This window comes from Meriones unguiculatus, chromosome 2, assembly GCF_030254825.1.
Source record: "Meriones unguiculatus strain TT.TT164.6M chromosome 2, Bangor_MerUng_6.1, whole genome shotgun sequence".
NCBI lineage: Eukaryota > Metazoa > Chordata > Mammalia > Rodentia > Muridae > Meriones > Meriones unguiculatus.
Window position 1 is genome coordinate 123,306,183 of NC_083350.1, and position 16,349 is coordinate 123,322,531.

General features: G+C 38.4%; 1 protein-coding gene across 2 annotated transcripts in view; it reads right to left on the reverse strand.

Annotated features, from left to right (window-relative positions):
* The window catches only part of Trhde (thyrotropin releasing hormone degrading enzyme), a 471,067-nt gene that overhangs the window by 214,881 nt on the left and 239,837 nt on the right, over positions 1 to 16,349 (reverse strand). For both annotated transcript variants that reach the window (XM_060378067.1, XM_060378066.1), the window contains exon 5: positions 15,416 to 15,529. In XM_060378067.1, coding sequence (XP_060234050.1) covers positions 15,416 to 15,529 — 114 coding nt within the window. The remainder of the gene's footprint in view (positions 1 to 15,415; positions 15,530 to 16,349) is intronic.

Sequence of the window (16,349 nt, forward strand, 5' to 3'; positions counted from 1 at the left end):
GTCTGAGAAAGCACCAGATTGATTTCCAGAGTGGTTGTACAAGTTTACATTCCCACCAGCAGTGGAGAAGGGTTCCCCTTTCTCCACAACCTCTCCAGCATGTGTTGTCACTTGAGTTTTTGATCTTGGCCATTCTCATGGGTGTAAGGTGAAATCTCAGGGTTGTTTTGATTTGCATTTCCCTAATGGCTAGTGAGGTTGAGCATTTCTTTCAGTGTTTCTTTGCCATTCAGTATTCCTCTACAGAGAATTCTCTGTTTAGCTCTGTTCCCCATTTTTTAAGTGGATTACTTGGTTTGCTGCTTTTCAGCTTCTTTAGTTCTTTATATATACTGGATATGAGTCCTCTGTCAGATAAAGGGTTGGTGAAGATTCTTTCCCAATCTGTAGCCAGTCGCTTTGTTTTGATGACAGTGTCCTTTGCTATGCAGAAGCATTTCAGTTTCATGAGGTCCCATTTATTGATTGTTGCTCTTAGAGCCTGTGCTGTTGGTGTTCTATTCAGGAAGTTGTCCCCTGTACCAATGAGTACTAGGGTATTTCCCACTTTTTTTTCAAGCTGATTTAATGTGTCAGGTTTTATGTTGAGGTCTTTGATCCACTTGGACTTCAGATTTGTGCAGGGTGATAAGTATGGATCTATTTTCATTTTTCTACATGTAGACATCCAGTTAGACCACCACCATTTGTTGAAGATGCTATCTTTTTTTCCATTGAATGGTTTTGGCGTCTTTGTCAAAGATCAAGTGTCCGTAAGTGTGTGGGTTTATTTCTGGGTCCTCTGTTCAGTTCTATTGATCCTCCATTCTGTTTCTATGACAGTACCATGCAGTTTTTAAAACTGTTCCTCTATAGTACAACTTAAGATCAGGGATGGAGATACCTCCAGAAGATCTTTTATTGTAGAGGATTGTTTTAGCAATTCTGGGTTTCTTGTTATTCCATATGAAGTTGAGAATTTTTCTTTCCAGGTTTGTAAAGAATTGTCTTGGTAATTTGATGGGCATTGCATTGAATCTGTAGATTGCTTTTCGTAAGATGGCCATTTTTACTATGTTAATCTTGCCAAGCCATGAGCATGGGAGATCTTTCCATCTTCTCATATCTTCTTCTAGTTTTTTCTTCAGAGATTTGAAATTTTTTTCATACAAGTCTTTGACTTCCTTGGTTAGGATTACTCCGAGGTACCTCATGTCATTTGTGGCTATTGTGAAAGGTGTTGTTTCCCTAATTTCTTTCTCAGCCCTTTTGTCTTTTGTATACAGGAGGGCTACTGATTTGTTTGAGTTAATTTTGTATCCGGCCACTTTGCTGAAGGTGTTTATCAGCTGTAGGAGTTCCTTGGTAGAGTTTTTGGGGTCACTCACATATACTATCATATCATCTGCAAATAGTGATAATTTGACTTCTTCCTTTCCAATTTGTATCCCCTTGATCTCCTTCAACTGTCTTATTGCTCTAGCAAGGACATCCAGCACTATGTTGAAGAGATATGGAGAGAGTGGGCAGCCTTGTCTTGTCCCTGATTTTAGTGGGATTGCTTTAAGTTTCTCTCCGTTCAGTTTGATGTTGGCTATAGGCTTGCTGTATATCGCCTTTACTATGTTTAGATATGTGCCTTGTATCCCTGATCTCTCCAATTCTTTAAACATGAATGGATGTTGGATTTTGTCAAATGCTTTTTCAGCATCTAGGAAGACTATCATATGTTTTTTTTTCTTTCAGTTTGTTAATATGGTGGATCACGTTGATGGATTTCCGTATATTGAACCACCCCTGCATACCTGGAATGAAGCCTACTTGGTCATAGTGAATGATATCTTTAATGTGTTCTTGGATTCTGTTGGCAAGTATTTTATTAAGTATTATTGCATCAATGTTCATAAGGGAGATTGGCCTGAAATTCTCTTTCTTTGTTGAGTCTTTGTGAGGTTTAGGTACCAAGGTGACTGTGGCTTCATAGAATGAGTTTGGTAATGTTCCTTCTGTTTCTATTTTGTGGAATAGTTTGAAGAGAATTGGTGTTAGCTCTTCTTTGAAGGTCTAATAGAATTCTGCGCCGAAGCCATCTGGTCCTGGGCTTTTTTTGGATGGGAGACTTTTGATGACCGCTTCTATTTCTTTGGGGGATATAGGTCTATTTAGTTGATTTACCTGGTCCTGATTCAGCTTTGGTAAGTCAAATCAATCAAGAAAATTGTCCATTTCATTTAGATTTTCAAATTTTGTGGCATATAGACTTTTGGAGTAAGTCCTAATGATTGTTTGGATTTCCTCAGTGTCTGTAGTTATATCCCCCTTTTCATTTCTGATTTTGTTGATTTGGGTGGTGTCTCTCTGCCTTTTAGTTAGCTTGGCTAAGGGTTTGTCGATCTTGTTGATTTTCTCAAAGAACCAGCTCTTGGTTTCATTGATTCTTTGAATTGTTTTATTAGTTTCCAATTGATTGATTTCAGCCCTGAGTTTGATTATTTCCAGCCGTCTACTCCTTCTTGGTGTGTCTGCTTCTTGTTTTTCTAGGGTTTTTAAGTGAGCCTTTAAGGTGCTTGAATGAGCTGTCTCGAATTTCTTCTTGAAGGCACTTAGTGCTATGAACTTTCCTCTTAGCACTGCTTTCATTGTGTCCCACAAGTTTGGGTATGTTGTGTCTTCATTTTCATTGATTTCTAGAAAAACTTTAATTTCTTTCTTTATTTCTTCCCTGACCCAGCTGTCATTTAGTAACAAGTTGTTCAGTTTCCATGTGTGTGTAGGCTTTTTGCTATTTCTGTTATTGTTGAGGTCCAGCTTTATTCCATGGTGATCAGACAAGATACAAGGGATTATTTCAATCTTCTTGTATCTGTTGAGGCTTGCTTTGTGACTCACTATATGGTCTATTTTGGAGAAGGTTCCATGAGGTGATAAGAAGAAGGTAAATTCTTTTGTGTTTGGGTGTAAAGTTCTGTAAATGTCTGTTAGGTCCATTTAATTCATGACCTCTGTCAGAGATATTGTTTCTTTGTTTAATTTCTGTTTTGTTGACCTGTCCTTTGTTGAGAGTGGAGTGTTGAAGTCTCCCACTATTAATGTGTGGGGATCTATATGTGCTTTAAATTTTATCAATGTTTCTTTCACAAATGTGGGTGCCCTTGTATTTGGGGCATAGATGTTCAGGATTGTGATGTCTTCCTGGTGGAATTTTCCCTTGATGAGTATGAAGTGTCCTTCCCCATCTCTTTTTATTAATTTTGGTTGAAAGTCTATTTTATCAGATATTAGAATGGCTACTCCTGCTTGCTTCTTGGGTCCGTTTGCTTGGAAAGTCATCTTCCAACCCTTTACCCTCAGGTAATGTCTATCTTTGTGTCTTAGGTATGTTTCTTGTATGCAACAGATTGCTGGGTTTAGCTTACGTATCCATTCTGTTAATCTGTGTCTTTTTATTGGAGAGTTGAGTCCATTGATGTTGAGAGAGATTAATGACCAGTGGCTGCTAGATCCCTTGATTTTGATATTGGCTGTGGTCATCAGGTTGTGTGCTTGGTTGCTTTTTGTTTTACTGAAGTGAGGTTATTTATTTCCTGTGTTTTCTTGAATGTAGCTAGTTTTCCTGAGTTGTATTTTCCCTTCTAGTGCCTTCTGTAATGCTGGATTTGTGTGTAGGTATTGTTGAAATTTGTTTTTGTCATTGAATATCTTGTTTTCTCCATCTATGAGGACTGAGAGTTTTGTGGTGTATAGTAGCCTGGGCTGACATCTGTGTTCTCTTATGGTCTGAATGATATCCGTCCAGGCCCTTCTGGCTTTCATAGTCTCTGTTGAAAAGTCAGGTGTGATTTTAATGGTTTTGCCATTATATGTTACTTGGCCTTTTTCCATTGCAGCTTTTAGTATTTTTTCTTTGTTCTGTATACTTACTGTTTTGATTATTATGTGGCGGGAGGATTTTCTTTTCTGGTCAAATTTGTTGGGTGTTCTGTAGCCTCATGTATTCTAATTGGCCTCTCCTTTAGCTTGGGGAAATTTTCTTCAATGATTTTGTTGAAAATATTTTCTGGGCCTTGGAGAAGGGAGTTTTCTTTTTCCTCTATACCTATTATTCTTAGGTTTTGTCTTTTCATATTATCTTGGATTTCTTGGACGGTCTGTGTCAGGAATTTTTCGGATTTAACATTTTCTTTGACAGATACATCGATTTCCTCCATTGTATCTTCTACACCTGAGATTCTTTCTTCCATCTCTTGTAGTCTGTTGGTTATGCTTACCTCTGTAGTTCCTGTTTTCTTCCCTAGATTCTTCCTTTCCATTATTTCTTCCATTTGTGTTTTCTTTAATTTTTCCAATTCTATCTTCAGGTCTTGAGTTGTTTTGTTTACTTCCTTCACCTGTCTGATTGTACTTTCCTGTTTTTCTTTTAGTTCCTTCAACTCTGTTTCTTTTATTTCATTCAGTGCTTTAAGCATTTCCTTTCTAAAGGCCATAAACTGTTTGGCTGCAGCTTCCTCTACTTCTTTACGGATGGCAATATTCTGTTTGAGTTTATCTTCCTCTATGTCTTTACGTATCTTATTTGTTTCCTCTGTTATCATCTTCATGAGCATAGTTGTTAGGTCATCTTCTTGGATTTCAGTTATGCTGGGGTTTTCAGGGCTACTTGCCCCTGGGTAACTGGATTCTGGAGATGCCATATTGCTCTGTCTTTTGTTGCTTGAGCTTTTACGCTGGCCTCTACCCATTGTGCTATCTTAGGTGTTTGGGGTTATTTTCTGGTGGTTCCTGGGGATCCTGTGGTGGAGAGAATCCCCTTGGCAGAAAGCTGGTTTTTCCTGAAGGATGTCTTCTCAGCTTTTTGGGTGTAGTCCCTGGATGGCTGGTGTTTTCTCAGGAGTTGCTCACCTCAGGGATATAGACCTGAGTGGTAACTGTGGTCTTTGTTATTCGAGAGGGTTCTCCTCTCACCCAGGGAAGTCCTGAGGGCAGCTGCCCTGTTTCTGGGTTTCTTGTTGTAAATTTAATGATCAGCTGCTGTGACCCAGTTGGACATCAGGCACGCAGCAACTGTTTGTGCCTGTGTCTGGAGCACAGCTGAGTGTTGGCGCCTCGGCCCCACTGGTCTGCTAGACTTTTTCTAGGGAAGGATTGGGTGATTTAAGTCAGTACAGTTTCTTTCCTTCCCTGTGGATTCTCTGGAGACACGGACTCCCAGTGTCTTTTTTTTGCCCTGGTGCACACTGCTCAGTGTCTGCCAGCTGGCTGGCCGCAGAAACTGCCTGTGCCTGGAGCACAGCTGAGTGATGGCGGCTCAGTCTCTGCCAGCTGTCTGGTGCGCAGAAACTGCCTGTGTCTGCCTTTGCGGACCTTTGGGAGCCTCAGTGCCTCCCTAAGCTGGGTAATTTTCCGGGGACGTTTTCAGGCTGGGGTTGTCGGCTGAGTGCTCTGAGATCAGACCAGCCGTTTCCCTCCCTATGTGTTTGCACCGGACAGAGAAACTCATTTGCTGGTGCCCTGGTTCTATCTCAGGCAGCGAATCAGGCGCGCAGGCAGGCAGGGCTCTGTGCAGGAGCCTGGGTCTCAGGCTCTGGCTCAGGGTTGGCTCCTGGGGTGCCCGTGGAACCCAAGTCTTTTTCAGGGGATGTCTGCGTGATCTAAGGCCAGTCCCAGTCGTTTCCTGTACCCTGGGGTTATCTCTCGACTGAAAATTCCAGTCTCTGATAGTGTGGTGCGCACCAGTCATTCTGGGACCTTGACCAGAGACACTGGCTTGTGGCTCTGGGCTGGGGCTGGGGCTGGCAGCCAAGCGTCTGGCGGAACCGGGATCTCTTCCGCCGTTTAGCCAGGTGAGTTAAAAGCTGATTGAAGTTTTATTCTTAATAGCCAGAATCTGAAAACAACCTAGATTCCCTCAATTGAAGAATGGATACAGAAGTTGTGGTACATTTACACAATGGAATACTACTCAGCAATTAAAAGCAAGGAAATCATGGAATTTGCAGGCAAATGGTGGGAACTAGAAAATATCATCCTGAGTGGGTTAACCCAGAAGCAGAAAGACACATATGGTATATTCTCACTTATAAGTGGATATTAGCCATATAATGTAGGCTAAGCATACTAAAATCTATAGTCCTAAAAAAGCTAAACAACAAGGAGGACCTTAGGGAAGAGGCTTAATTCTCCTTCAAAAGGGCACACAGGATAGACATTAGAAGTAGAAGAAGAGAGGGAACAGGACATGGCCTTCCACATGGGCCCTCTGAAATACTCTACCCATCAGGATATGGAACAGATGCTGAGACTTATAGTCAAACTTTGGGCAGAGTGCAGGGAATCTTATGAAAGAAGGGATATATAAAAAGACCTGGAGAAGACAGGAGCTCCACAAGGAAACCAACAGAATCAAAAATCCTGGGCCCAGTGGTGCCTGCAGAGACAGATATTCCAACCAAGGACCATTCATGGAGAGGACCTAGACCCGCTGCTCAGATGAAGCCCATATGCTGCTCAGATTCCAAGTGAGTTCCCTAGTAAGGGTAGCAGGGGCTGTCTCTGACCAAAGCAGTGGCCTGCTCTTTGATCACCTCCCCCTGAGCAGTGCAACCTTGCCACGCAAGATGATGTAGCCAGCCCTGATGAGACCTGATAGGCTAGGGTCAGGTAGAAGGGGGAGAGTTCCTCAGCTGTCAGTATACTAGTGGAAGATCATAGAGGGAGAAGAGGGAGGGAAAGGAGATGAGGGAGGAGGCTGCAGCCGGGATACAAAGTGAATAAATTGTAATAATAAATAAACAAACAAACAAACACTAAAAAAATAAAACAGAGTATTCAAAAAAAAACTTACATTTATATTTTAGCTAATAAGGACCACAAAACATTTTAAGACAAAAATCAAAAGGGATTAAAAACAACGCTATATGGTCATGCTTAAAACCACCAAAATCTATCTTCTTTTTTTTTTCATCCTACATACAATACTGCTGATTGCTTTTTAATCTAGGATGTACATTTCATAATGATGAATAGAAGGGATTTTATTACAAGCAGGTGAATGAGCTGTTACAAAATCCTTACCTACATGCACAGCATATCATGTGTAATAAGAACACATTTTAATAGAGAGACATTATAAAGAAATTATAAATTGGTAACAGTCCACCATATAATGAAATTTTTAAAGCTGGCTTAAAGTCATTTAAAATCCAAAAAATACTCTTCGAGATGTTTTAATAATTGTATACATTTAAGTTTTAAAATTTTTACACTTCTTAATGGATACTTCTGATAATATGGTATAATAGTGGTGACTAGTCAATACTCTTTAGAATCATTTTCTTTATTGATTTAGTTATTGCTTTTCGGTTTTTGAAGATTGAATGAAAGGCTTTGTGAATTCTAGAAAACCAGGCTACGCCTGAGCTACACAAGAAGCAAGCATTCTGCCATTAAGCCACAACCCCAACACTAACCGCAGTTCTCACTTATTTACATGTTGTGATGAAATGCTTCAAATAAAATCACTCTGTACTACATCACAAATGCCAACTAAAATGTTAACATGCTGTATAAGTAAAATATACACATACAAAACCATGCATCTGCATAATTAAAGCCACTGACACAATGGTACTATTGACAATTTTTCCTCTAAGAAATAAATTAACCTTTTTTCCTCAATAGGAGTCAGCTGAACATATGGTATAAAACGTCCTGTTTTTGGATAATTTTGGAGTTGATCATGGTTTAATCCTCTGTAAGTTATGTGGGAAAGGATGACAATTGGATAATTACCCACTGTTATTGGCTGAAAGTTCAAACGAGGTCAGTATAAACATATGAGAACATGAACTAAAAATGATCACTGATAAGTGGATGTGTAAGGAAAAATGTGGTTGAATATATACTGGAAGAATCAGCCTGTAAAGTAGATGAGCATCCTGCTATTTATGACAACATGAGTAAACCAGGACATTATACGAAATAAAACCAGGTACAGACTAATGCTTCACAATTTCTAGGACATGCAAAATCTAAAATGATGGAATTTATGGAAATAGAAAATGGGCTTGTGGTTTGGCAAAAGCAGAATGAAGGAGGAATGGAGGTGCTAGATAAAGGACATGAAGTTTCTTTCGGTTATGAAAGAAGAATAAGGTACAGGAGCAAAGGTACAAGGTTGCTGGCCATACTAGGTTCTGCACTAACGGTTTGCTAAAAGAGTAAGTCTTATGTTAGGAGTACTTATCTCAAAGTAATATAGTGACTGTAAAAATCCTTTCAGAAGTGATAGTTGTGTCTAGAGCATAGGTCACAGTGACCATTTCATGAATGTAAAATAAACTCCAAATATCAGCATTATTCACTTTAATTGTTTCTGTAAGGTAATCAGTGATATATACATATATGTATGTATGTACATCATAAGTTAAATTTGACCCTCTAAAAGTTAAATATTGGTAAATTGAAATTTTTACTCAATGTATTAATACCAATTAAAATAAATTGCAAATTTATATTAATATTGATTAAATATTATAATAAATAAATAATAAAAGCTCTGAAACAACATATATTCTATTCAATAGCAATATAGTCATCCATAGATAAATGGAAGCTTATCTAAAATGAAAAACTAATGTAAAAAAGACATAAAAACGACATTGAGCTCTCTTTATTCTAGGGAGATGTAAAACACCACAGCAAGGGATCCAAGATGGAAGGGATAAGCATGCACCTTTTTTGAGAGGCAGAGGATGTGAAACTCCAAAATTGGTACAGCTGAAACAACAACACACAAGCAGAAACCACTGGACCTCTCTCATTTTCCTTAAGAATTCTCCAGACACCAGAGAAAGACCAGTCTGATCTACAGAATCCAGGAATAAACAGTGAAAACTTCAGATAACCAAATGGCCAGGTATCAGCAAAAGAACACATCCAACATAAATCAGGACATCATGGCTTCACCAGCAACCCCCAAAATTAATGGCTACTCCAACTCATCAGAAACACAAGAAAATTACTATAAAGCTATGCTTATCCAGTTATTTGAGGCACATAAGAAGGGAACAAAGAAATCTCTCAGAGAAATAGTCATCAAATCCAGACAGTTAAAGAGGAAATGAACAAATCTCTCAGAATTGTCCTCTCAAGTGGAGGTAAAGAAAGTAGAAATAAACAAAGTTCTCAAAGAAACACAGGCAAATATAGCCAAACAAATAAAAGCACAAGTAGAGATACAATTACTGGCATATAGAGAGGAAATGAACAACAACAACAACAACAAAAAAAAAATAGAGACCATCATAGAGAGACAGGAATCCACATTCAAACAGATGAAGGAAATGGTGCAAGGCATGAAAATAGAATTAGAATCAATAAAGAAAACACAAATTGAGAAAAAGCTGGAGCTTGAGAACTTAGAGAAAGGAGAAGGAACCACAAAGGTAAGCATGACCAGTAGTATACAAGAGATGGAAAACAGAATCTCTGGTGCTGAAGATACACTCACAAAAATTGATACTTCTCTCAGAGAAAAAGAAAAATTGGAAAAGTCCCGAACACAAAACATCCAAGAAATCAAGGACACCATGAAAAGACAAAATCTAAGAAAAATAGGAGTTGATGAAAAAGAAGATTCAAGACTCCAAGGTCCAGAAAAAATTTTCCCAACCTAAAGAAAGAGATGTCCATAAACATACAAAAGGCCTACAGAACACCAAATAGACTAGACCAGAAAAGAAACACCTCACGTCACATCATAGTCAAAACACTAAATATACAGAACAAAGAAAAGATACTAAAAGCAGCAAGGGAAAAAGGCCAAGTAACATATAAAGAGAGACCTATCAGAATCACACCGGACTTCTCATCAGAAACTATGAAAGCCAGAAGGACCTGGGCAGATATCATGCAGGCTTTAAGGGACCACAGATGTCAACCTAGACTACTAGACCCTGCAAAGCTTTCAATCAACATAGACGGAAAAAACAAAATATTCCATGACAAAACTAAATTTAAGCAATATCTACACAGCAAACCAGCCCTACTGAAGATAGTAGAAGGAAAATTCCAATCCAACAAAAACAACTATGTCCAAGAAAACATAGGATACAGATAATTTCCCCCCAAAATTAAAAAAAAAAAAGCTTTGAATCACAGAAAGACCATCAACTCTACAATAATAGGAACTAACATTCAATGGTCACTATTACCTATCAACATCAATGGACTCAACTCTCCAATAAAAAGACACAGACTAACAGAATGGGGTGCGGAAACAGGATCCAACATTCTGCTGCATCCAAGAAACACACCTATGCAACAAACATAGACACTATCTGAGAGTAAAGGGCTAGAAAAATGTTTTCCAAGCAAATGGACCTAGAAAAAAAGATGGGGTAGCTATTCTAATATCTAATAAAATAGACTTTCAACAAAAATTAATCAAAAAAGATGAGGAGGGACACTACATTCTCATCAAAATAAAAATCCACCAAGAGGACATCCCAGTTCTGAACATCTATGCCCCAAATACAAGAGCACCGATATTGGTAAATGAAACATTATTAAAGCTTAAATCACACATCAGTCCCAACACCTTAAGGTGGGAGACTTCAACACCCTGCTATCACCAAGGGACAGATCATCTAGACAGAGGCCAAATAGGGAAATAAAGGCACTTACAATGGTCCTAATTCAAATGGACCCAATAGATGTGTAAAGAACTTTTCACCCAAACTCAAAAGAGTACACCTTCTTTTCAGCACCTCAGGGGACCTTTTCCAAAATAGGCCATATAGTTGGTCACAAAGCAAGCCTCCAAAGATACAAGAAGATTGAAATAACCCCCTGTATTCTATCAGACCACCATGAACTAAAACTGGACCTCAACAACAATAGATAGCAAAAAACTTACACGCACATGGAAACTGAACAACTTGATACTCAATGACAACTGGGTTAAGGAAGAAATAAAGAAAGAAATTAAAAACTTCCTAAACAGGAAGAGGGAAGGAACCCCGGGGGGGGGAGGGGGAATACAAAGTGAGTAAAATGTAATTAATAAAGAAAAATAAAATAAAATAAAAAACTTCCTAGAATTCAATGAAAATGAAGGTACAACATACCCAAATTTATGAGACACAATAAAGCAGTGCTCAGAGGAAAATTCATAGCACTAAGTCCCTTCAAGAAGAAATTTGTACCATCTCATACAAACAATTTATTGGCCCAACTGAAAGCCCTACAACAAAAAGAAGCAGACACACCAAAGAGGAGCAGACAGCTGGAAACAATCAAACTCAGGGCTGAAATCAATCAATTAGAAACAAATAAAACTATTGAAAGTATCAATGAAACCAAGAGCTGGTTCTTTGAGAAAATCTAGAAGATGAACAAACCCTTAGCCAATCTAACTACAAGCCAGAGAGAAACTGCCCAAATCAGCATAATCAGAAATGAAAAGGGGGACCTAACTACAGACACCGAGGATATCCAATCCAAACAATCATTAGGTCATACTACAAATCCTATATGCCGCAATATTTGAAAATATCAAAGAAATGGACAATTTTCTTTGGACAATCTATCAAATGATAGATTCCATATAACAAAATTAACTCAAGATCAGGTAGAAAGATTAAACAGCCCTATATCCCCCAAGGAAATTGAAGGAGTCATCAACATTCTCCCTTCCAAAAAAAGCCCTGGGCCAGGTGGATTAAGTGCAGAATTCTATCAGACCTTCAAAGAAGTACTGACTCCAATTTTCTTCAAATTATTCCACAAAATAGAAGCAGAAGGAACATTACCAAACTCTTTCTTTGAAGTCACAGTCACCTTGATACCTAAACCACACAAAGACCCAACAAAAAAGATAACTACAGACTTATCTTTCTTATGAACATTGATGCAAAAATACTCCATAAAATATTGCAAACTTGAATCCAAGAGCACACAAAAATTTTCATCCACCATGATCATGTAGGCTTCATCCCAGGCATGCAAGGGTGGTTCAATATACAGAAATACATCAATGTAATCTACCATATAAACAAACTAAAATAGAAAAATCACATGATCATCTCCTTAGATGCTGAAAAAGCATTTGACAATGTCCAACATCCATTCATATTTAAAGTCTTGGAGAGATCAGGGATACAAGGCACATACCTAAATGTAGTAAAGGCAATATATAGCAAGCTTATAGCCAACATCAAACTCAGTGGAGAGAAACTTAAATCAATCCCACTGAAATCAGGAACAAGGCAAGACTGTGCACTCTTTCCATATTCCTTCAACATAGTACATGAAGACCTAGCTAAAGGAATAAGACAAATAAAGGAGATCAAGGGGATACAAATCGGAAAGAAGAGGTCAAAGTTTCACTATTCACAGATGAAATGATAGTATACATGAGTGACCCCAAAATTCAACTAGAGAACTCCTTCACCTGATAAACACCTTCAGCAAACTGGCTGGATACAAAATCAACTCGAAAAAATCAGAAGCCCTCCTGTATACCCAAGACAAAAGGGCTGAGAAAGAAATCAGGCGAACAATACCCTTCACAAAAGAAGCAAATATTAACATAAAGTACCTTGGGGAGACTCTAACAAAGCAAGTGAAAACCTGTTTGAAAAAACTTAAAGTCTCTGAAGAAAGAAATTGAAGAAGACATCAGGAGATAGAAAGATCTCCCATGCTCATGGATCAATAGGATTAACATAGTGAAAATAGCCATCCTGCCAAAAGCAATCTACATATTCAGTGCAATTCCCATCAAAATAACAACACAATTCCTTACAGACCTTGAAAGAAAAATTCTCAGCTTCATATGGAGAAACAAAAAACCCAGAATTTCCAAAATGATCCTGTACAACAACAGATCATCTGGAGGTATCTCCATCCCCGACCGCAAGTTGTACCACAGAGCAATAGTAATAAAAACCACATGGTACTGGCATAGAAACAGAAAGGAGGATCAATGGAACCAAATAAAAGACCCAGAAATAAACTCACACACCTATGAATACTTGATTTTGGACAAAGAAGCCAAAACCATTCAATGGAAAAAAGACAGCATCTTCAATAAATGGTGCTGGTCCAACTGGATGTCTACATGCAGAAAAATGAAAACAGATCCATATTATCACCCTGCACAAAACTAAAGTCCAAGTGGATCAAGGACCTCAATATAAAACCAGATACAATAAATTGGTAGAAGAAAAAATGGGGAATAGCCTAGAAGTCATTGGCACAGGAGATAACTTCCTGAATAGAACACCAACAGCACAGGCTCTAAGAGTGAAAATCAATAATGGGACCTCATGAAACTGAAAAGCTTCTGTAAAGCAAAGGACACTGTTGTCAGAACAAAATGACAGTCTACAGACTGGGAAAGGATCTTCACCAACCCTACATTTGACAGAGGCTGCTATCCAGAATATATAAAGAACTAAAGAAGTTAAAAGGCAATAAATCAAGGAATCCAATTAAAAATTGGGGTATGGAGCCAAACAGAGAATTCTTTGTAGAAGAATATAGAATGGCAGAGAAAAACTTAAAAAAATGCTCAACATCCTTAGCCATCAGAGAGATGCAAATCAAAATGGCTCTGAGATTTCACCTTACACCCATCAGAATGGCTAAGATCAAAAACTCAAGTGACAACACATGCTGAGAGGTTGTGGAGAAAGGGGAACCCTCATCCATTGCTGGTGGGAATGCAAACTTGTACAACCACATTGGAAATCAATCTGGCGCTTTCTCAGACAATCAAGAATACTGTTTCCTCAAGATCCAGTTATACCACTCCTAGGCATATATCCAAAAGAAGCTCAAGTACACAGCAAGGGCATTTGCTCAACCATGTTTGTAGCATCTTTATTTGTAATAGCCAGAAGCTGGAAACAACCCAGATGTCCATCAATGGAGGAATGGATACAGAAATTGTGGTACTTTTGCACAATGGAATACTACTCCATAATTAAAAATAAGGAAATCATGAATTTTGCAGGCAAATGGTGGGATCTAGAAAAGATCATCCTGAGTGAAATATCGCAGGAACAGAAAGACACACATGGTATATACTCACTTGTAAGTGGGTACTACACCTATAAGACAGCATAAACATACTAAAATCTATACACCTATTGAAGATAAACAAGAAAAAGGACCAGGGGTAAGATGATCAGTCCTCACCTAGAAAGACAAAGGGGATAGCCATTGGAAGTAGGAGAAAACAAGCAACAGGACAGGAGCCTACCACCGAGGGCATCTGAAATACTCTACCTAGCAGTGTATCAAAGCAGATGCTGAGACTCATAACCAAACATAACATAACACTTCAGCAGAGTGCAGAGAATCATATGAAAGAAGGGGCGTTAGTATGATCTAGAGGGGACAGGAGCTCCACAAGAACCAAGTATATCAGGGCACAGGGGTCTTCTATGAGACTGTTTCTCCAACAAAGGACCATGCATGGATATAACCTAGAACCTCTGCTCAGATGTAGCCCATGGTAGTTCAGTATCCAAGTGTGTTTCATAGTATGGGGGACAAGGATTATTTCTGACATGAACTCAGTGACAGGCTCATTGATCTCACCTCTCCCCCACCTCCCCGAGGGAGGAACTGCCTTGCTAGGCCACTGATAAGGACATTGCAGCCAGTCCTGAAGATACCTAATAGGCTAGGGTCAGATGCAAGGGGAGGAGGACCTCCCCAATCAGTGGACCTGGAAGAGGGCAGCGAGGAGATAAGGGAGGGAGGGTGAGATTGGGAGGAAATGAGGGAGGGAGCTATGGCTGGGATACAAATGAATGACCTGTGGTTAAAATAAAATAAATTAAAAAATAAAACACCACAGCTTGGGGCATAAAGAATCCTACTCTGAGTTCATAGTTCAGAACATTTCTAAAGCATGCACATAACATGTACAATGCTATAAGTGAAGCTACTGATATCTTATAAGATTACCTAATCCTAAAATACATCTATGGGTAGAAATTACACCTTATAATACGTCATCTGTATGTTTCACATCTTAGAAGTAATATTGTCTTCTCACTTTTCTTTATTTTTTTAAATATCCTATACCTAAAATAGCACATATTAATTATAGTAAACTTCTCTATTTTAGAAGATAATTTATTTATATTATAAAACTTTGCAATCTAAAATGTTTCCATTTAGATAAGCTGTGACACTTAGAAGGCAATATATACCCAGTCAGATTTTATTCAATTTCTTTTAAGAAAAGCTAATTTCTGAAATTCTAACACTTAAGTTCTGGTTTGTTTTTCTTTATTTGCAGAAGACATCTTTCATGCTTTGGTTGGTGTTTTCAGGCACCTCTAATCTTGACATAAGCTCAGTGCACAGCATCTCAACCTTTCCCTGGGGAATTCCATATAATTGGAGAAAGCAGTCTTACCATATGCCAGGCAGGGTAGAGGTAGTCTGTACCCACAAATTCAAAGTAGTGAGCAAACCCTTCCTTCAACCACACATCTTCCCACCATACCGGAGTCACAAGGTCACCAAACCACTGCAGGGACAAAACAAATGCAATCAGATAAAACAAAACAAATTAGCATCTATTGCAGAATGATTTTATCTAAAATCAAATGGACTAAACCATGATTATCATAACTGGAAGTCATTCCCAAATCAATTTTGTGATCTGAAAATCTGTTATGGCAAGGCTGTGTGTGGTGAGTAACATGACTACTTGGATAACACTCGTATTTTATGAATGTGCTCAGTGAAGAACAAAGTAACAGTCAAGGAATCCAGCGTCAGTGAATACTGAAGTTGGCAAATAAAAGACCCAGGAAACAAAGCGTGTGACAACTGTCTTCAGATGTCAGAAGGCCTATTATATAGAAGAAGAAAAGACTTGATTCTTGTGACATTACAAGGACAGACTGGGATGAGTGAATAGATATTAGGAGTAGCTAGTGTCTGCTGAAGATGCAAAAGACTTTGTTTAGCTGATGGTCCAGAAGTGCTGCCTAGAGAGGTAGTGAGGAGCTCATCGAGATAATGAAGCATCTCCCTCTGAGACAGAGGCAATTCAGAGTCCTCACTGACTAAAGAAACCAACCAAAGGCTCTGAAGTTCTTCCAAGATAAACTCTCATGATAAATAGGAATAAAGCCAATAAAATTTTATGTGGCTCATGTAAAAGTTTTAATTGGTGTTTTGATTACATAACAATACACTTTTCTGAAACCTTTATCTTTTTATCAAAAGTACAAGCTATAAACATTCAAGAAGACTTGAAATTAGATGAAAAAAAACATAGATAATGTCTATTCTCGAACTGGTGACATTTATTATGCACGGTAAATAATTGTTAAAATAGC